Consider the following 21588-nt stretch of genomic DNA (forward strand, 5'->3'; position numbering starts at 1 on the left):
AGTTCCCTTTCTTGAAGATTGGAATTATGATGGATGGGCGGTTTCCATTTTTATGGCCAGTATATTTTCTCGATGATCGAATATGCTAGAATACCGTCACACTTATCTTGAATGATAAGCCGTCCCTCATAGTTTTAAATCTAGCCTAGTGAAATCAATTTAAAAAAAATGAAAGGTTTATAAAAAAAATACTTAAGTCTATTAAAATGTTTATAATAGTCGACGTTACAAACCACTTTTAGCAAGCTAAAAGTGACATACTTAAGACAAAATAATGCAAACTAAAAGCTGATTCTATCCCTTGTACAATCACAAACCAGATTCTTGAAACAAGATTTAGAATTATGAATAAAAAAGAAGTTCATAAATCTGTTTATAAAACTGGTTTGCTACATCGCAAACTACAGAAAACCAAAACTTAGTCAACCAACTGTCTAATACCTACGAAACCGGCAAAATCAAACAGTTCGTGGTAACGAACTGTAGTAAGGAGCGACCCGGCTCAATAGTAACCAAAACTCTAAAAAATTGAACTTTGATATCAATAGCTACATCAAAAGAATCGCATTTTAATGCTGATTTTAAATATATAAGTTTCATCAAGTTTAGTCTTACCCATCAAAAGTTACGAGCCTGAGAAAATTTGCCTTATTAGGGAAATAGGGGGAAATACCCCCTAAAAGTGGTAGGATCTTAACGAAAATGACACCATGAGATTCAGCGTATCAGAGAACCCTACTGTAGAAGTTTCAAGTTCCTACCTACAAAAATGTGGAATTTTGTATTTTTTGCCAGAAGACAAATCACGGGTGCGTGTTTATTTGTTTGTTTGTTTTTTTTTTTGTTTTTTTTCCCAGGGGTCATCGTATCGACCAAGTGGTCCTAGAATGTCGCAAGAGGGCTCATTCTAACGGAAATGAAAAGTTCTAGTGCCCTTTTTAAGTTACCAAAAAAATTGGAGGGCATCTAGGCCCCCTCCCACGCTCATTTTTTTCCCAAAGTCAACGAATCAAAATTTTGAGATAGCCATTTTGTTTAGCATAGTCGAAAACCATAATAACTATGTCTTTGGGGATGACTTACTCCCCCACAGTCCCCGGGGGAGGGGCTGCAAGTTATAAATTTTGACCAGTGTTTACATATAGTAATGGTTATTGGGAAGTGTACAGACGTTTTTAGGGGGATTTTATTTTGTTTGGGGATGGGGCTGGGGGGGGGGGCTATATTGGAGGATCTTTCCTTGGAGGAATCTGTCATGGGGGAAGAAAAATTCAATGACAAGGGCGCAGGATTCTCTAGCATTACTATAAGAAAACAATGAAAAATAAACATGAAAACATTTTTTCAAATGAAAGGAAGAAGTAGCATTGAAACTTGAAATGAACAGAGATTATTACGCATATGAGGGGTTCTAAAAATACTTTAGCATAAAGAGCGAGGTATTTAGGAGGAGATAAATACCTTGCTCTTTATGCTAAAGTATTTTTAGTAATTTCAACTATTTATTCTACGGCCTTTCTGATTCAGGGGTCATTCTTAAAGAATTGGGACAAAACTTAAGATTTAGTGTAAAGAGCGAGGTATTAACGAGGGTACAAACCCCCTCGTATACATAATAAAAATATAAGGTTATGAAAGTTTGTTACGTAAGTTAATTCTTAAGTTACGTATATTTTTTACTAATAAAAACGTTCATTAAAAATTAGAAGTTCTAGTTGCCTTTTTAAGTAACCGAAAAATTGGAGGGCAACTAGGCCTCCTTCTCCACCCCTTATTTCTAAAAATCGTCTGATCAAAACTAACAGAAAGCCATTTAGCCAAAAAAAGAATTAATATACAAATTTCATTTTAATACTTTATGTGCGGAGAGCCAAAACCAAACATGCATTAATTCAAAAACGTTCAGAAATTAAATAAAAAAAAACTAATTTTTTTTAGCTGAAAGTAAGGAGCGACATTAAAACTTAAAACGAACAGAAATTACTCCGTATATGAAATGAGTTGTCCCCTCCACAATCCCTCGCTCTTTACGCTAAAGTTTGACTCTTTGCCACAATTCTACTTTTTAAAACAATTAAAAGCTTTAGCGTAAAGAGCGAGGGATTGTGGAGGGTACAACTCATTTCATATACGGAGTAATTTCTGTTCGTTTTAAGTTTTAATGTCGCTCCTTACTTTCAGCTAAAAAAAATTAGTTTTTTTTTATTTAATTAAAAATCTAAATCCACAATTTCTCTTTCGAGCTAACTCACGATTCCAGTAGTCAATGGGAACAGCATTTTTATGGTATTGAATTTATTATGGTATTGAAATTTTAACCAAAATATGAGAAAAAAGTTTTTTCGAAGTCGAGACAGTTATAGATATGTCTAAACGGAATTATTAAACCATTGCAAGCAGGAAAGTGTTGGAGTTAGATCTTTGCAGCCACTTTCGTGGGTTCTAATTTGAGCTGTAGGGTAATCCTGAGAGCTCCAACCCCCTTTCTCAACAACTTGGCGGATGGCAAGAAACAGCAGCTTTACCTGGAACCCCTTTTTCCTAGGCATGGACATCAACGTTGGAAGATGACAAAGTACTTTCTTAGAAACCAACACGAATAGGCTGCAAGTTATGTTTTGTGCCAGATTGCTTTGGTTATTTTTTCATAATTGCTGATAAGTTTAATAGTTATAGCATACGGAAATAGAGGATTTATCAGTAAAAATCTTGTGACTGAAAATATCCGTACTTTTTACTGACTTAAATTTCATACAGAAGAGCCAATCAGGGGGAATTTTGCTTTTCATTATTTTTTTCTTAGCGATACATGACCCTACAGTTCCACCACAGCTGACACTGTCTGTAAACCCATACCTGCGCAGCGGGGGGACTTCAGAGCACTTGTCCGTCACCCCTAACTTTTTGTATTTTTGTCTATCCTGTGAAATTTTTTCAAAGTTATACTCCTTCTCCCTGACATGATCCCCCCTCTCCAGAATCGAATTCCTGTACGTCTACCTGTTTACATTAAAGATTATTTTAATCAACTGATGATTGGTACTTACTTGGAAACCTCCATGAATAGACCATTTGACACTGAAGCAATCGAGTCATTTATTTGTGACTTGTTTTTGCCTTTTAGAATAAGAATGATCCTCTCCAGCACAATAAACAAAACGAAAAAATGTGCAGCCTAAAAGTAAAATTTTCTTTAAACTTCCATGAATGATAAGTAAAATTTTTCTGTCAGAGGGGTGGATATTGTAGTGGTAGAAGGAGGGGTAGTGTTTGAGAACAGGTATTTTTTGCCAGATAAGCCTCTTATTTTTTTCTGAGTGCAATAAAGTTTATTATTTTTTTTTGTATTTTCTTAAAGGCCTGAACCCCTGTCCTCTCTTGCGGAGCTCTTGATTTTCTTTACTTTTTGCCTTTAGAATAATAACTAGTATCTCTAAAAATCCAAAATTTATCTTAACTTACATGAATAAACCATTTGGTAAGTAATATTTTTCGAGTGAAGAGATGGTGGGCAGCAACAACCTCAAGTGGGAGGGGTAACATTTCTAACAGTTGTTTTACTGACGAAAAGTTTCGTTTTTCGAGGGAAATAAAGCTTTGCATTTTTTTTATGCTTTATTTTTAGAGAGATTGATACCCTGCCTTTTATTTTTGGCATTTTCCCCTTTAGATAAATATCTATTTCCTAATAGGCAGTAAATAGGCAGCCTAAAATAAAAATTGTAAAATTGAATAGGGTTTGGGCTGGAAAGCTTCTGTTTAGTATGAAAACAAAAAGTAGCCTAAACATGCTTAAAGCCTATAAATGATTTTTAAACTTTTAAGACATTTCATTAACTAAATAATTTCTTAGAAGAAACTGTTTTTCCATTTACGAGAAATTTACGAGAAAAGGCTCCCGAACGTGGGCCGAAATATTCGGAATGTTTTTTTAATTCAGGTTTTGTTTTGTTTTATTTTTTGTTCACTGCTTTGTTGATATTGAAACCCGTTTTTTCTTGCTTAATATTTCCTTAACTAAATTCTGAGGAGTAAAATTGGACATATATTGAGGGTTGAGTAACAGGGTTTGACAACTGGACACATTTAGTGTCAAAAGGACACATTCCCATGTGCCGGGAAACAATCATATAAAAGGGAAAAATCGTGACACATTTAAGAAATTTGGGACACAAAAGGGCGAAACAGGGATGCACTATGTAAATTTATATGAAACGAAACATTTTCAAATCGGAGCTGTATTTTGACAAACAAAGACAAATGTCACTTGTCACTAAAGCAGTGTTTTTTTTTTCCTTTTTTTTAACATCCAGGTTTTGCCAGAGATGTCGTAAGTAAAGCATTTTCTCCAAAGTAAGGGGTTTATATGTTTATATGAATCTCGTGTTTTTCTCAATTGGTAATTTTGTATCAATTATTTAAAAGAATTTTTTCGTTTTCATTATATTGGATACTATATGGCCGTTTTGAAAGTAGTTTACAAAGTATATTTTGGTCAATAATACAACTGATAAAAAATGAATAGTCTTTAGTTCTTGAGATTTCAAGATGGACCCATAAAAATGTCACATTTTTGGATGCTCAGTGGACAAATTCCTGGACCATAAATTTGGCAACCCTGTTGTCCAAACCAAACCTGCTAAGCCTACAAACTCTTGATGATTTTTTAGTAAGCAAGCATACTAATTTACGTTACGTTAAAAAAAAAAAGAAATGAACGTGGACAGTTTAATTGACAGTTTAGTTAGTGTTCACATGTTGCCTTTTACTGAGATGATATTCCCCCTTAAGCATTCTCTGAAATTTCCAACTTAATACCCAAATCAACTCTTGACATACGCTAATTTGACACTGTGCTTGTACATAGCGTCTTTTGTTTTAGTTCAAGTTTCCCCTCAAAATTGTAAATGGAGTAGTGTTGAAGTAGTAGTGGTGGTAGTTGTAGTAATATTTGTAGCATGCGAATATTGCCTTTTTGATCATACCCCTTATCATTTCCTGAATTCTCCAGGTTAATATACTAATTTACTCCAGTGTTGCACCCTTTTGATAATTTGCATACACATAACTTGTTTTGATTTAGTTCAACACTCCCCTCAACATTCTCTGAAAGGCTCACCTGAGTGCCCTTCGTCTTCTTGGAAAGTAAAGTACAAACATGAATACCTTTTTCAAAAACATACACTGTATAAACAACGAACGAATTGCCAAACTTACAGCTTTTGTACTGAGGACTTTGGGGAGGTTAAAATCCCAAAAGAGATAATTACTGGACCTTTCAACAATGCTGAACAAAATAGCTCTCTTAAAATTTCGATCGGATAAGTTTTGGGGAATAATAGGATTGGGGGCTGTTTACTCTCCATTCACTTTTGACTCTTAAAAAGGGTACTAAAATTTCCAACTTCAAATCAAATGAGCTCCATCTGATCCAAAGTTTATACGATCACCCGTTTCATTAAAGCCATATATGGCTAGGGGTATAACTTGCAACCCTTGTCCATAGGCTCTGGGGGATTGTGCCCACCCCAAAGACATTGTTAAATGATTTTTAAACTACTGGTAACAAAGTAGCTATCTCACAAGTTCAATGGAATGCGTTTCGGAAAAAGAATGTTAAGGGGCTAGTGATGCTACATAATGTTTGACTCTTAAATGGGAACTAGAACTATACCTTTCCAATCAAATGAGCCTCTCCTAAAGTTCACACGACAACCCCTTGTGTAACAACCCCTGTTCCTAGTTTCTATGGGGGTCCTGTTCCTATGGGAAGCTAGTCCCCACCCTCCCCCTTCACTTTCCACGGAAAAAGGCATATGAATTTACAACTCAATATTACACTCAATTTACGCAAAAGGAAGTCTGTTACTAATATAATCCATATCGTAAAACTAGTCCAAATATACTCGTTAAAATGAAAAAAACATAGGGGCTGACCACCCTCCTCATCCCATATCGTTTTGAAGCACCTCTTACAACCAATTATATAATTTGTGTCCAAAGCAACAAGACTTTTGACTTTAAGACTTTAGTTACCCCCTATCCCCCCCCCGAAAAAAAATACTTCCTAAAGTTCATTTTCATAGTTGGTGTGCAACCTTGAAGTAACTAGCAATTTGGCTCATTAGCCCCTTTGTCCTTTTCTGTCAACGCTCCCTCTCCATGGCTTCAATGGATTAGTGTTCCTAGCAGAAATCAAAAAAGATATACATTACCTCTACGACATATGGTGGAACTTCATGAACATTTTTAAAAGTCGATGATGCTGGATTAACAACGTAGAACAATCTTCCTAATTTCACTAGAAAATTTGATACAGCATCCATCTTGGAAACTAGAAAATAGACATTACAATGCCAAAGAGAGTAGCGCAATTAATTAGAAATATGTTATCTTTTTCTAGTTTCAGATAATTTTTGTCCGTGTCAATAATAAAAATGTCGTTTGACTTAGTAAAATAAGTGGTGATTTGATTAGATGGTTTTCCATGATGGAAAAAGGGGGGTGGGGTTGAAAATAATTGGATAGCCTACACGGATTGTTGGTGCAAGGTCTTAGAAATTGTCTTCTTTATTCTTCATATAGAACATTAAAAATGAAGCTGTTGTAGGGTTGAAATTTTGGCAAAAGTCTACACTCATTGCTGGGATGGGGGCTTAGAAATTGTATTATTTATTCTTCATATAAAATACTAAAAATAAATATCACCTTTCTAAAAGAAGTTACCTAATTTTATGTAATAAACTCTTAAGTTAATAATGACCAAAAACCTTCTTCTTTGGCCCCTTGGTCTTGACATTTTAGTGCAAAGAATGGTAGTTAGATCATAGGATATTTAGTCAAGCTGAACCCGGAAGTTGGCTGTTCTATAGGAGTAATGAGTTAAAAATATTAGGAGTCCTGCTTCCCCCTGATCTGTGCTTGGGTACAGGGGCTTAATAATCTTTTACTTTGATCTTCATCTTGGAAAAAAAAATAGCTTTTGCAAAGAAAACAAAGAACTTAATTATAAACATGATACCTTTATTTGAACATTATTCTTTGTGACATTAATCTAAACAGTAACCTAGTGTCTTATTTCTTAATAAAAAAACAAGTTTTTTAACTGAAAGTAAGGAGCAACATCAAAACTTAAAACGAACAAAAAATATTCCGTATATGAAAGGGATAGTCCCCTCCTCAACGCTCCGCCCTTTACGCTAATTTTTTTTTGTTTTAAAAAGTAGAACAGTGACAAAGAGTCAAACTTTAGCGTAAACAGCAGGGCGATGAGGAGGGGACAGCCCCTTTCATATACGGAGTAATTTCTGTTCGTTTTAAGTTTTATTGTCACTCCTTATTTTCAGTTAAAAAACTTGTTTTTGTTTTTTTATTTAATTCCTGAACATTTTTGAATTAATGTAGGTTTTGATTTTGGCTCACCGTACATGAACAGTTAAAATGAAATTTGCATGTTAATTTTACTTTTTTGGCTAAATGGCTTTTTTAAAGTTTTCATCGGGTAATTTTGAGGAAAGTGGGCGAGGTAGGGGGCCTAGTTACCCTCCATTTTTTTGGTTGCTTAAACAGGCCTCTAAACTTTTAAGTTTTATTTACGAACGTTATTATTAGTAATAAATATACGTAACTTACGAATTAACTTGCGTAACGAACTTGTATATTCTCATATTTTTATTACGTATATGAGGGGTTCACCCTCTTTTCAATACCCCGCTCTTCACACTAAAGTTCGAATTTTGTTCCAATTCTTTAAGAATGACCCCTGAATCGCAAAGGCCGTTTAATTAGAATAAATAGCTCTTTTGAAATTACTGAAAATACTTTAGCGTAAGGAGCAAGGTATTGAAAAGGGGAAGAACTTCCTCATATACTTAATAATTTCTGTCCGTTTTAAGTTTTAATGTTGCTCCTTACTTTCAGTTGAAATTTTATTTAGTTTCTCATTGTTTTTTTTTTTAAACAATGCTGGAAAATCCAGTTCTCCCTTCATGGGAATTCTCATCCCCCATGATAAGCTCCTCTATGGAAAGATCCTCTCACGTAATCCCCTTCCCTAGACCCCCCACACCACCAGAAAAAATCCCCCCTAAAACGTATGTACACTTCCCGATAACCAGTACTATATGTAAACAATGGGCAAAGTTCATAACCTGCAGCCCTACCCTCAGGGACTGTAGGGGAATTAAGTCATACTCAAAGATATAGTTATTAGATTTTTCGACTATCTTGAACAAAAGGGCTATCTCAAAATGTTGAACCAGTGACTTTGGAAAAATGGGCGTGGGAGGGGGCCTAGTTGCCCTCCATTTTTTGGTCACTTAAAAAGGGCACTAGAACTTTTAATTTCCGTTCGAATGAGCCTTCTAACGATATTCTAGGACCACTGGGTCGATACGATCACCCCTGGGAAAAAAACAAACAAATAAACAAGCACCCGTGATCTTTCTACTGGCAAAAACTACAAAACACCACTTTTTTTTAGACAGGAGCTTGAAAAAATTTCAATAGGGTTTTCTCTAGATACGCTGAATCTGATGGTATGATTTTCAATGAGATTCTATGACTCTAGAGGGTGTTTCCCCCCTATTTGAAAATAAGGCAAACATTTTCAGTGCCTTAACTTTTGATGGGTGAGACTAAACTTGATGAAACTTATATATTTAAAATCACCATAAAACCTTTAATCTGCTGATGTATATATTGGTATCAAAATTTCGTTTTTTAGAGTTTCGGTTACTATTGAGCTGGGTCGCTCCTTACTACAGTTCGTTACCACGAACTGTTTGAATTAGCCAACTAGGAGATATTTATGAAACATTGATGTGGCGTTCAATTTACAGATTTTCAATCCATTCATAATTTGAAAATAAATTTTATCATGACTCAACATTGATAATTTCCTTTTTTTCACATTGACAGTTGACATTTCTTTAAAAGACTTAGATCATGACATAAACTTAGAGTTTGGTGTTCCTTCTTTTAATCTGTAACAGGTAATTATCTTCTGCACTTTATCACCTGAAAAGAAAATCTATTTTTGTTCATAGCTATTAATTTGTTTTTATTAAATTTTATTTTATTTATTGTGAGCCTCATTATATTATATTATATTTTATGTATTTACTATACCATGTTAAAATTTATTATAAAATTAAAATATGATTTTTTATTTCAATTTCTGTTCATTTTGGATTTTCCTTATTCATTTATATTAATTTCTGTTCGTTCTAAGTTCGAACTATCATATTGCATTATTCTTATCCGTCTTATTTAATTTATTCAAAAAACTTATGTTTTTGCGAAGTACTTTTTCAAATTAGCATCTGATTAAGAAAAGGAAACCGTTCTGTTCAAAAAATTAATTCGTTGGCTTTTTTAAGGCCCAACTTTCAGGCAAGCCAATAGTTCTATGCATTTTTTCTTTTTGTAAATTGGGATCACATTGCCGAAGGTATTTGATGCGAAGTCTAAAGCCAATCAAAACAGCTCTTTGATTCACTTACAGGAAGCCCATGACCCCAATATGTTTTCTGCATATTGGGGTACCCTTCATCCAGGAACTTACGGGTGTAAATTTCAAACTGTTGAGAGGAAAGGCTCTTTACTCTTTTTCGGGGAAACCCGGCTATGTTTCTCTACTATAGGGTCCTCGATAAGCTTTGAGCTCACCTATAACTTTTTGCCCCTTTTTGGGCTCCATTTGGGGAAGTGCCCCTAAAACTCCCCCCAAACGAAAGTTTCATGTACCGTTTGCCGAGGCAGTGACCCTTGAAATTTTAAATGATAAAAAGGTATCTATCAAGTCATTAGGCAAATCTTGGCCTCAGTTTTTAATGCCCGTACTCCCAACCTAAATATTCTTTTCGCATGAGGCTTCCCTTAACCCACGGATTACGGCTGTTAGTTTCCAGCTATTTGAAGACAAGAAGTTTCTTGGCCCGTTTTCTGGGAAACCCGATATTTTCTTCTTTTTTATTTGTGTGAATTATATTCTTCCTAGCCAAGGAGTTAGTCTTGAGCCCAGAAAAAATAAATTGTTGACCCTTTTGGGACCAAAATTCAGGGGACCTACGACAAAGTTGATTTTTCTTCTTTTTTATATTAGTCCCCCCTTGGTCAGGTATTTACAGCTACAAGCCTGAAGTGGATTAGGAATCAAGCTGATGTTTTGAGCCCGAGAAACAGCTAAAGAAGGTTTTTGGGCCGTATTTTTGAAGGAATACACTTTTTTCATTTTTTTCTTGTGCATTTAGTCCCCCATGACCCATAGACCTACAGATGTAAGTTCAAATCCAATAGACAAGAAAAAAAAATTTCAAGGCCTCTCTTCTTGTAAGCCCATACCTGCAAACTATATATCGAAGTAATTTGGTCCAGGAACTTAAATTTTTTAAGTGTCAAGCTGTCCAGAAAACAGCAAGTTTTGTCGCCCTTTTTTTTACTCTTTTCAGGTTCCGTTTCAGGAGTACCAATTTCTTCTGCACTTGGGTCCCCTTACCCCAAGGACTAAAGAACATAAGCCACTTGGTGAACAAATTTTTACCTGTTTCCGGATCTCATTTTTGAAAGCCCCTGGCCCCAAACACATTATCGTTTGCACGTTAGGCTCATCTTGATCAAAGAACGTACGGCTTTAATTTTCAAGGTAAACAGAGAAAAAACTATGGGCTCAATAACCCTCTCGCCCAACAAAATTCGCAGTTTTCTTGCCCCTATCTGTAAACCAATTGGCAATTTGTGTACTTTACGCCTCCTTTCCTAGGGGTTCCTGGGTCTTATTTCATCCCCGAATGCTTATTTTCAACCTTTCGATTTTATAGCTTACTCTAAATCTTGATCGGATGTCATAAAAAGTTAAAGGAGGGGTAGCAGAGAAGTACACGGGATGTGGGCTTGTTGCTTTTAGACAATTTTTAACCCTTAAAAAGGGCATTAAAACTTCCAATTTTCAATCCAACATGCCCGTTTCTAAGTTTCAAAGACCATCCTTTCATACGAGGTGACGGTGTGAAAAATAGTAAAAAAATAGAAATAAAATAATGGCACTCTGAAGGCACTTGGCCTTTTACTAAGACAATGCTAGAGAGTTTTACCTGAGAGGAATTTTTATTTCTCGTTTTTCGTATATTTTAACGATTCTTTATGCTCGTCTGTAAGCTAGCTTTTCTAGAAGCTATTCAGTTTTTAGGCTAACATCTAAATCCTTGTTCAAATTCCTTCAATGTAATTTATGGGTGGTTAAAGGGAGGAGTTGCAGCAATCTTTTTGTTGTGCCTCTGACAGTACTAGGTACAAGTAGAGGCATGCTAATGTTAATTTTAGTCACCACCCAGCCACTCGCCGTTCTGCCCGGTATCTGAACCTGAGAATTTTGAGGAATGTGCAGCCGAGATTGGATGGTCTGAACCCAATAATGGCTTTCAAAATTATATCCAGGTTTGAATCCCCTGAATAAATGAAGCGTCGACTGTGGTATAAGGAAGACCATTTGAGAGACCAATCTGCGGTGAGAGAGAAGTTCTCTTGCTAGTATAAGCCCTGAGGATTCAATCTCGCTTGACACTGATAGCTGGACTGTAGCATATGAGCTTCCTTATACTTTTAAAATATGAAAAAAAACTTCGTTTTCTTAAAGATTTAAAGAGGCTGCGTCCCAAAGTCGAACCTTAAAACGTACAGGAATTAGGAGAGGCAGTTGGGGGGCTGCCGCCCCCCAAACCCCCCACTTTTAAAGACTCTTTTGTACAGGTTTTTTGTTGTGGGGGGCTGCCGCCCCCCTAACCCCCCACTCTTGGCTTCGGAAAGGCCCTCTTTTAATTAACAAAAAATTGAAATGAATGAATAATGGAATAACTTCGAAAAATGTTAAACACAAGAGGGCAGGAGAACCATTGCGCCGAAGCTAGTAATTAGTAACAATGAAGTCCCCCCGCAACAAAAAACCTGTACAAAAGAGTCTTTAAAAGCGGGGGGTTTGGGGGACGGTAGCCCCCCAACTGGCTCTCCTAATTCCTGTACGTTTTAAGGTTCGACTTTGGGACGCAGCCTCTTTAACTCTTTAAGAAAACGAAGTTTTTTCATATTATTTCTGTACGTTTTTCTACAATCCATGGTGGATGTAATTTAATAATTCCTGTACTCCTCGTACATGAATTAGGAGATGAAGTTGGGGGGCTGCTGCCCCTCAACCCCCCCGCTTTTAAATCATTGTATAAAATAGAAAAAAAATAGATAGAATGACCGAAATGTTTCTTTTGCTCGTAAGAAGCTAATATTCTGTTATCTCTCAAATGATAAGCAGTCCAGGTGTTATCAAAATTATACACTTTTATTGTGATCGCTACGTCCAAAAGCCTATAATAAAGAATTTATTCTAAAAATGCCTTCTCATATAGGAAACATCTTTAGGTAATTATAGTAAATTATATATTATTTATCTTATTTAGCAACTATTTATATAAAATAAGTAAATATCCACGGTTCATTAAATCGAGAAAAACTTAAACTTCTTCAAAACAATTGAAAATTCACCTAAAAATTGGCAATGAGCACTTAAAGGCTATAAAATATATACTTAAAGCATATTTATATCACACTTATTTCGGACATCGCTGAGGATTGCTCCTGTTGCAAAGTCCCCCAACAGGGTCAAAAGTCAGTTCTTTTGGACATGTATAGACCCATGCTCTTACAGCTCCAGAGTCAACTTGTGCACAATTTATAAATTTTTTACAGCTACCAGAATGGGGGAAATTGCCCACATCGAAGCATCTTACACATCCATTCACAATCTTGACTTTTTAACTCTTTAAGAAAACGAAGTTTTTTTCATATTTTGTGAAAAAAAACCGCCCGATAGGGGACTTGAACCCTTGACCCGAGGATTAAAAGTCCCACGCTCTACCGACTGAGCTAACCACCAGCATGTGTGTAAATATAACTTTTAAATAAATTTTAAAAATTTCAAATTAACATGGGCTCTTATGGAGAAATGGGTTAATTAAGTGGCTAATGCGTGGTTTCTGGAAAACAGGGAAGGAGTTATCGGATCGAGCTGAAATTTCGCGGATAAGCTCCTGGGCCGTAGGGGACCTTAACTTGTGAATTTCAGCCCGATCGGACAACGTTAAAGGGGGGAGGGGTGGGGTTGGGGGGTCGAAACTTTCGGGGGGTTAAGATTTTCCTACGAAACTTTCAAGGAAACTTACTCGGAGAATTCCGCATCGAATGAGTCTTCGTACACCCAGATCCGATATCGGCTGTGACCTGTAGGCGTGGCAGAAAAAAAAGAATATGAAAATTAAGTGGTTATGCGTGGTTTCTGGAAAACAGGGAAGGAGTTATCGGATCGAGCTGAAATTTCGCGGATAAGCTCCTGGGCCCTAGGGGACATTAACTTGTGAATTTCAGCCCGATCAGACAACGTTAAAGGGGGGCTGGGGTTGGTGGGTCGAAACTTTCGGCCAAATTTTCCCCATGAAGGAAAAGTCGGAGGGGGATAAAATTTGGCAGGTTTCTTAGTTGGAGCTCGGGCTACAAAATGCATCCCTCCCCATCCCTCTGCGACTACTGGAACCGAAGATCGCTTAACATTGTCGTGGTTCGCCTCTTTATAGAGGCACGAGTGCGCCTCCTTGAGGGAGGAGCCTATCAAGGCTGGTCTGAATCTAGTAAGTGGGGGGAGGCTGAGATGAAGGAAAACAGTAGTAGACATATTGAAAATAGCAATGACGGCTCTTCTACAAAGGGGAGAAAAAGATATAGGCAAGCCCGATCTCAGAATACTAAGCCAGAAGGGGTGCTAACTGCCCAATGGCTTTCTTTACTTTTTTTAGGCAATGAGCCTTTGTGGCTTGAGTTCCAGCTCATCTTTTTTAATCCGCCCGTAGTGATAATAATAATAATAATAATAATAATAATAATAATAATAATAATAATAATACTTTTATAATAATGATAATAACAATAATAATAAAAATGATAATAGTAATTATAATAACTGTAGATAGAGGAGTTCCATTTACCTCCTTCCACTCTTGTAGACCGAAAATGAACACCAAGCATGAAATATTGTCACACATGGAAAACCATTATACTTTTTACTAATATTTTTTTAATGACTCCCCCCTTTCAATTTGGCAAAGTTTGTACAGGCGTACATGATGCAATAAATTATGTAAATACTTCCTCACTTCCTCATTTTCTACTTCCTCGTTCTTCTACTTTAGCATTACCTCTTCCTATTTTTTAACTTTAGTGCCTACTCTGTTCAATTAGTGTTTTGTTTTCTTAAGTCTATGCTAATTTGTTCCTAAAATATATTTACCGTGAGTAATATTTTACAAAAATTAGGCTTAGAGATAATGGTGTACTACTTAGCAACGCAATGTTTGTATTAAATTGTTCTTGTTGCTAAGATCGAAAAAATGTGCGTACTAAAAGATAAACAACGTCTTAAGGTTCATCTTTTTCTTATGAGTAATTTATTGTATGAACATAATACCAACAGTTATACATTTTAACTATTAAATATAAAAAAACTAGTTTTTTAACTGAAAGTAAGGAGTCACATTAAAACTTAAAACGAACAGAAATTACTCCGTGTATGAAAGGGGCTGCTCCCTTCTCAACTCACTGCTCTTTACGCTAAAGTTTGACTCTTTGTCTCAATTCTACTTTATTAAACAGTAAAAAACTTTAGCGTAAAGAGCAGGGCGTTGAGAAGGGAGCAGCCCCTTTCATACACGGAGTAATTTCTGTTCGTTTTAAGTTTTAATGTCGCTCCTTGCTTTTAGTCAAAAAAACTAGTTTTTTTTAATTTAATTTCTGAACGTTTTTGAATTAATGCATGTTTGATTTTGGCTCTCCGCACATAAATTATTAAAATGAAATTTGCATATTAATTCTTTTTTTGGCTAAATGGCTTTCTCTAAGTTTTGATCAGACGATTTTGAGAAAAAGGGGAGGGGGAGGAGGCCTAATTGACCTCCAATTTTCGGGTTACTTGAAAAGGCAACTAAAACCTTTAATTTTTAACGAACGTTTTTGTTAGAAAAAAAATACACGTAACATAAGAATTAACTTACGTAACGAACTTTTATATACTTATATTTCTATTATTTATACCGGGGGGTTTGTCTCCTCTTTCATACCAGACTCTTTACAATAGAACTTAAATTTTGTCCCAACTCTTTAATAATGACCCCTGAATCAGAAAGACCGTAAAATAAATAATTGAAATTACTAAAAATACTTTAGCGGAAAGAGCAAGGTATTTAGGAGGAGATAAAACAATCATGTGCGTAATAATCTCTGTTCGTTTTAAGTTTAATGCTGCTCCTTACTTTTAGTTGGAAAAAACTTTTCATATTTATTTTTTCATTGTTTTTTCTTGTAATAATGCTAGAAAATCCTGCGCCCCCTTCATTGAATTTTTCTTCCCCCATGACATATTCCTCCAAAGATAGATCCTACCACATAGCCCCTCCCGTCGACCCCCCCAACCCAAAATAATCCCCCCTGAAAAACGTTTGTACACTTCCCAATAACCATTACTGTATATAAACACTGGTCAAAGTTTGTAACTTGCAGCCCCTCCCCTGGGGACTGTGGGGGAGTAAGTCATCCCGAAGACATGTTTATTAAGGCTGTCGACTATGCTGAACAAAATGGCTATCTCAAAATTTTGATCTGTTGACTTTGGGTAAAAAATGAGCGTGGTAGGGGGCCTAGGTGCCCTCCAATTGTTTTGGTCACTTAAAAAGGGTACTACAACTTATAATTTCCGTTAGAATCAGCCCTTTTGGGACATTCTAGGACCACTCAGTCGGTACGATGACCCATGGGGAAAAAAACAAAAAAACAACAACAAAAAAACAAATAAACACGCACCCGCGATCGGTCTTCTGGCAAAAAAAAACATTTTCAAACAGTTCGTGGTAACGAACTGTAGTAAGGAGCGACCCGGCTCAATAGTAACCAAAACTCTAAAAAATGGAATTTTAATACCAATAGCTACATCAAAAGAATTGCATTTTAATGCTGGTTTTAAATATATAAGTTTCATCAAGTTTAGTCTTACCCATCAAAAGTTACGAGCCTGAGAAAATTTGCGTTATTTTAGAAAATAGGGGGAAATACCCCCTAAAAGTCATAGAATCTTAACAAAAATCACACCATCAGATTCAGCGTATCAGAGAACCCTACTGTAGAAGTTTCGAGCTCCTATCTACAAAAATGTGGAATTTTGCATTTTTTGCCAGAAGGCAGATCACGGATGCGTGTTTATTTGTTTTTTTGTTTTGTTTTTTTTTTCCAGGGGTGATCGTATCGACCCAGTTGTCCTAGAATGTTGCAAGAGGGCTCATTCTAACGTAAATTAAAAGTTCTAGTGCCCTTTTTAAGTGACCAAAAAAATTGGAGGGCACCTAGGCCCCCTCCCACGCTAATTATTTTCCCAAAGTCAACGGATCAAAATTCTGAGATAGCCATTTTATTCAGCGTAGTCGAAAAACCTTATAACTATGTCTTTGGGGACGACTTACTCCCCCACAGTCCCCGTGGGAGGGGCAACAAGTTACAAACTTTGACCTGTGCTTACATATAGTAATGGTTATTGGGAAGTATACAGGCGTTTTCAGGAGGATTTTTTTGGTTGGGGGGAGGGGTTGAGAAGAGGGGGATATGCTGGGGGAACTTTCCATCGAGAGTTTGTCATGGGAGAAGAAAATTTCCAAGAACGGAGAGCAGGATTTACTAGCATTATTTAAAAAAAAACAATTAAAAAATAAATGTGAAAAAGCTTTTTCAGCTGGAAGTAAGGAACAGCAATAAAACTTAAAACAAACAGAAATTATTACCCATATGAGAGGCTCACCTCCTTCTAACACCTCGCTCTTTACGCTAAAGTATTTTTAGTAATTTCAACTATTTATTCTACGGCTTTTGTGATTCAGGGGTCATTCTTAATGAATCTGGATAAAATTTAAGCTTTAGTTTAAAGAGCGAGGTACTGACGATGGGGTGAATCCCCTCATATATGTAATAAAAACATGAGAATACAAAAGTTCTTTACGTAAGCTAATTTATAAGTTACGTAAATCTTTTACCAATAAAAAGATTCGTAAAAAGTTAAAAGTTCTAATTGTCTTTTTAATTAACCAAAAAATCGGAGGGCAACTAGGCTTCGTCCCCCGCTCTTTTTTTCTCAAAATCATTCGATCGAAATTATGAGAAAGCCATTTAGCCAAAAAAAAAAAAAAATATGCAAATTTCGTTTTGATTATTTCTCTGCGGAGAGCCAAAATCAAAACATGCATTGATTCAAAAACGTTTAGAAATTAAATAAAAAAAACAATTTTTTTTAAGTGAAAGTAAGGAGCGACATTAAAACTTAAAACGCACAGAAATTACTTCGTATATGAAAGAGGCTGCTTCCTCATCAACACCCCGCTCTTTACGCTAAAGTTTTTTACTGTTTTAAAAAGAAGAATTGAGAGAAAGAGTCAAACTTTAGCGTAAAGAACGGGGCGCTGATGAGGAAGCAGCCTCTTTCATATACGAAGTAATTTCTGTGCGTTTTAAGTTTTAATGTCGCTCCTTACTTTCAGTTAAAAAACTTGTTTTTTTATTTAATTGTAGATAGGAGCTTGAAAATTTTACAGTAAAGTTCTCTAATGCGCTGAATGCGATGGTGTGTCGTTAAGATTCTATGACTTTTAGGGGGTGTTTCCCCCTATTTTCCAAAATAAGGCAAATTTTCTCAGGTTCGTAACTTTCGATGAAGAAGACTAAATTTGATGAAACTTATATATTTAAAATCAGCATAAAAAGCCGATTCTTTTGATGTATCTTTTAGTATCAAAATTCGGTTTTTTAGAGTTTCGTTTACTATTGAGCCGGGTCGCTGCTTACTACAGTTCGTTACCACGAACTGTTTGATAGGTTTGTTTTCAGGCATGCTGTTTTCCTATTTTATAAGCAAATAATATAAAATAGCAGAAGCCAGGTTATTTGTGTGTTTTTTTTTTTTTTTTTGTTTGTTTGATAAAAAAAAAAGATTTAGAATAAGACGAAAACGGGAATTAAACTTGATATAATTGAAGTTGCATGATGACGACAGTGACATCTGTCCTCTTTCTGAATTGGGTGACTGGAGGACCGTGTACTTTGGATAAACCCTATTGAAACAAAAGAGTTATTTATAAAGATCTATCCCTTAAAATCTTTTGTAAAAATTCAATTGTTGATGTAATCCCTGTCAGATTCCCATCAGTTCTTGATGAGCTAAAAAGAAGATCATAGTAGTCTTTAAATTTGTTGGGACATATAAGATCACTTTTTTTGTCTATGCTATCCAGCAACTAGGTACTCTAATCAAAGTTTGTTCACTTTTTCTACTTAATCACGTTGAGGATCTATTGAAAAAGAAAATATGAAAACACTGCGTTTACCTAAATATCCTTGTGATTCAAAAACCTTACACTCCTCAGATTTACCTTCGGCTATTCGTCGTGTTTCATTAATTCAGTATTGAGAGTTTTTCCGTTTTCAGTTGCTTCGTCAATTGTCTGATTTTTTTTTTCTTTTTATATGTTTCGTTGTTTATTTTGAAGTTTTCTAATTATGTAAAAGTCTGTTTTGGTATATTTACTATCTTAACCCTATCACACATAAAGGTCAAATATGACAGTTTTATCCTTCCAAGATCATTGTCACCTTTGACTATGCTATACTCAAAGGAAGGATCAGCAGGGCAATGTGTGTTTAATCACGTTTTGATTAACATTATTCTGTTGATCGTGATCATATCTTTCAGAAGAGCTTAGTAATCAGTTTTGGCTAATATCTCATAATATCTTATAATAATATCAATGCTATCAAATAATAGTAACATAATATCAATGAAAACTAAATAATATCCCACAAGTTTGAAAATGTCGGATACAACCTTTTGCCATTACATCAGCAATTTCATCCAGAGGTTTCTTAAAAAAGGGACAACCCCACACCCAATCTCCTGTGTGGGGGTGAGACCGCTGACTTAACTTTTATCGATACAGAGGAGCGTTAGTCCTCAAAACTTTATTTCGGAATTATACGATTTCCTTGCTAAGTAAAATTCTGTCTTTTCTTTTTTAAGGATAACGGATACCATCAGACTTACAGCACTGATTTGTTGAATCAGATTACTTAAAATTATGAAACACAACTTGTAATTTAATGATTATGGGCGTCAATCGAGTGAAAAATATAGGGAGGGGTGTGAAAAGTCTATGAGGGCTCAACTTTCTGGTTCTATCGATTTTTGATTAAATGCAAAAAAGACATTGTAGTTTTTAATTAAAATATAAAAATAAGTATTTTTCAAAATAAGGGGTTGAGCAATTGTCCCCCTCCCTTAATCGACGTTCATGTTATAAATTAGAAGGAATAATTGCAGGCAGTGAAAAATGTTCACCAAAATAATATAACTAACTCGCTCTTCGTCCTTTTTTCATTCCCTATTACGGGTAGTCACGCGAACTATTAATTTAAACTTCCAGATAATAACATAAATTACCTTTCGTGATACTGGTTACCAGCAAATAGTCTACCTAAGGGAAAAACCTATTAGCAAAGGCCAAATTAGCAAATTCGTTTAACAGAGGACTAAGGATTAAGGCACTTGGACGGGAGCTAAGTTGCAGTTTTATTTAATTTGATGAAACTTTAATACCTCATACCGGTTCGACCAATTACGACAAAAAATGAGTTTATGAAAACAAATTTGAAATTTCTACTCACTTAGAGATAAACATACTTTTAAACTTGTAGAAGCTCCAAAATTTGGTGACAACTATTTCTAAAATTTTAGGTCTCTGGAGAAATAAAATCGTTCCTTCGCTAGAAGGCTTCGAATAATTGTTCACTTCACAAAGGTTTTTCCATCCACCTCAACTATCTAAAAGTCCAGCACATGAACGGTTGCCAGACAAGGCTACCCACTTAATCCTATAGATACCAAAACTCTTTTGGCAGGACTCTAGAGGATCCCAAGTTCGGGAAGGCAAAGGACTACCAAAGCTCAGCTGTTGTAAAGTTCTTCAGTTGTAAAGGCATTTCGGGATATGTGTAGGAAGCTGAATTCTAAAGTTCAAATTAATGTATTGCCAGATGTTAATGAACTTACTCTGCAAATCCCGATTAAGAAATTTATTAGACAGGGAGCTCTGGCTTCTCCACCCGATTCAATAATAGTATTACTGAACCTCAGCATCTAGCTGTGACGCCTTGTATATTTAGAGGGGTTGATGTCTCGGTAGCAAATTACGCTGATGATATTCTATACATTAGCCTAAGGCACACTAAAATAAATGAGAATTTCTGTATATTGTCAGAGGAGTGTGACCATTTCGGACTAAAGTTAAACGAGAATAGAACTGAATTCCTTGTTTTATAACACTGTATCAAAGAGCCAGTCTTTTTGTCTGTTGGTGTCCGTGTCGCTCATGAACAAGATCACCTTACATACCTTGGAGTACCAATTGGAAAAAGTTGCCGCGCAACACGAAGTCTGTTGAAAGATTTTTTTTGTGAAAAAGAGAAAGCTTTTGTCCTTTTAGTTGGTATGATATTTGAAATTAGTCGCGTGTATCCAAGGATCGCGTGTATCGCTCTTTCGCCTTTTGGCAGCTTTTCATTCGAAGTGACGCTGCTGATATTAGAGAGTGTTTTACAAAATGTGAAATACCTACTACTGCTGCCCTTTTGGACTAGCAACACCACAATGTCGACCAGATATGGAGTCACAAGCCCCTTAGATACTATCTGAAGAAGAACTGAGTTGTTTTCAAAGCGTGTAGATTTTGATTCTATGAATGAATGAATGATGTTCTATTTGAAACGAACTTTCACAGCATTAAATTGCCGAAAAAAACTTTAAATTGCATTAAGCTTCTACTTTCCTGAACGTATTTTTATAGACTTTTCATATTTTTTTTTTACTCCGTCAGTTTTATTCTTTTGTGCATAATGCTGGGCAATAAAATTTATTATTATATTTATTATTATTACTGCTACTTTCGAATGTTTTTTTGAATGTAAAATAAATGGCGATTTTCAGCAAGAGTATCTATTCACTTTTTCATGATGATCTTTCTCTTCGTAAGCTTTCTATAAAGATTCCAAAGGAGAGTCAACATCAGAAGATACAATTTCTTATGGCCTGTATTTTTTCATTGGTATTCTGAAGTGTAATTTGTTAAATTGTCTTTGTTTTTTACTCTATTATTTTTCTCGGAGGGTTGAGAAAAGAAACTATGCACTAAAGGGTTTCTAAAATCTAATAACTTTGGGTAGTTACGACGGCTATTCCCAGATCATTAGCTGTTTTCAAATTTGGATGCTTCAAGTGCAGTTTTTTGGGCTATGTTTATGAAGCAGCTATATTAAAGTATTTGTATAAAAATTAAATTTAATCTGATTATGGCGAAGGTGAAGTGATAGGCCTCAAAGTTTTCCACCTTAACTGCTTATGATCAAATTCTTCCTCGAGTTTTCTCAAACAAGAAATCTGAACTTTCTATCTTTCAGGTTATCAGTCTTACC

General features: G+C 35.5%; 1 protein-coding gene across 2 annotated transcripts in view; it reads right to left on the bottom strand.

Annotated features, from left to right (window-relative positions):
- The window catches only part of LOC136031747 (alkylglycerol monooxygenase-like), a 64771-nt gene that overhangs the window by 40065 nt on the left and 3118 nt on the right, over positions 1-21588 (bottom strand). For both annotated transcript variants that reach the window (XM_065711475.1, XM_065711474.1), the window contains exons 2-3: positions 6216-6334; positions 3048-3175 (exon numbers count right to left, since the gene is read on the bottom strand). In XM_065711475.1, coding sequence (XP_065567547.1) covers positions 3048-3175; positions 6216-6326 — 239 coding nt within the window. In that variant the 5' untranslated portion in view covers positions 6327-6334. The remainder of the gene's footprint in view (positions 1-3047; positions 3176-6215; positions 6335-21588) is intronic.

The sequence above is a fragment of the Artemia franciscana genome, chromosome 10 (assembly GCF_032884065.1).
Source record: "Artemia franciscana chromosome 10, ASM3288406v1, whole genome shotgun sequence".
Lineage (NCBI taxonomy): Eukaryota > Metazoa > Arthropoda > Branchiopoda > Anostraca > Artemiidae > Artemia > Artemia franciscana.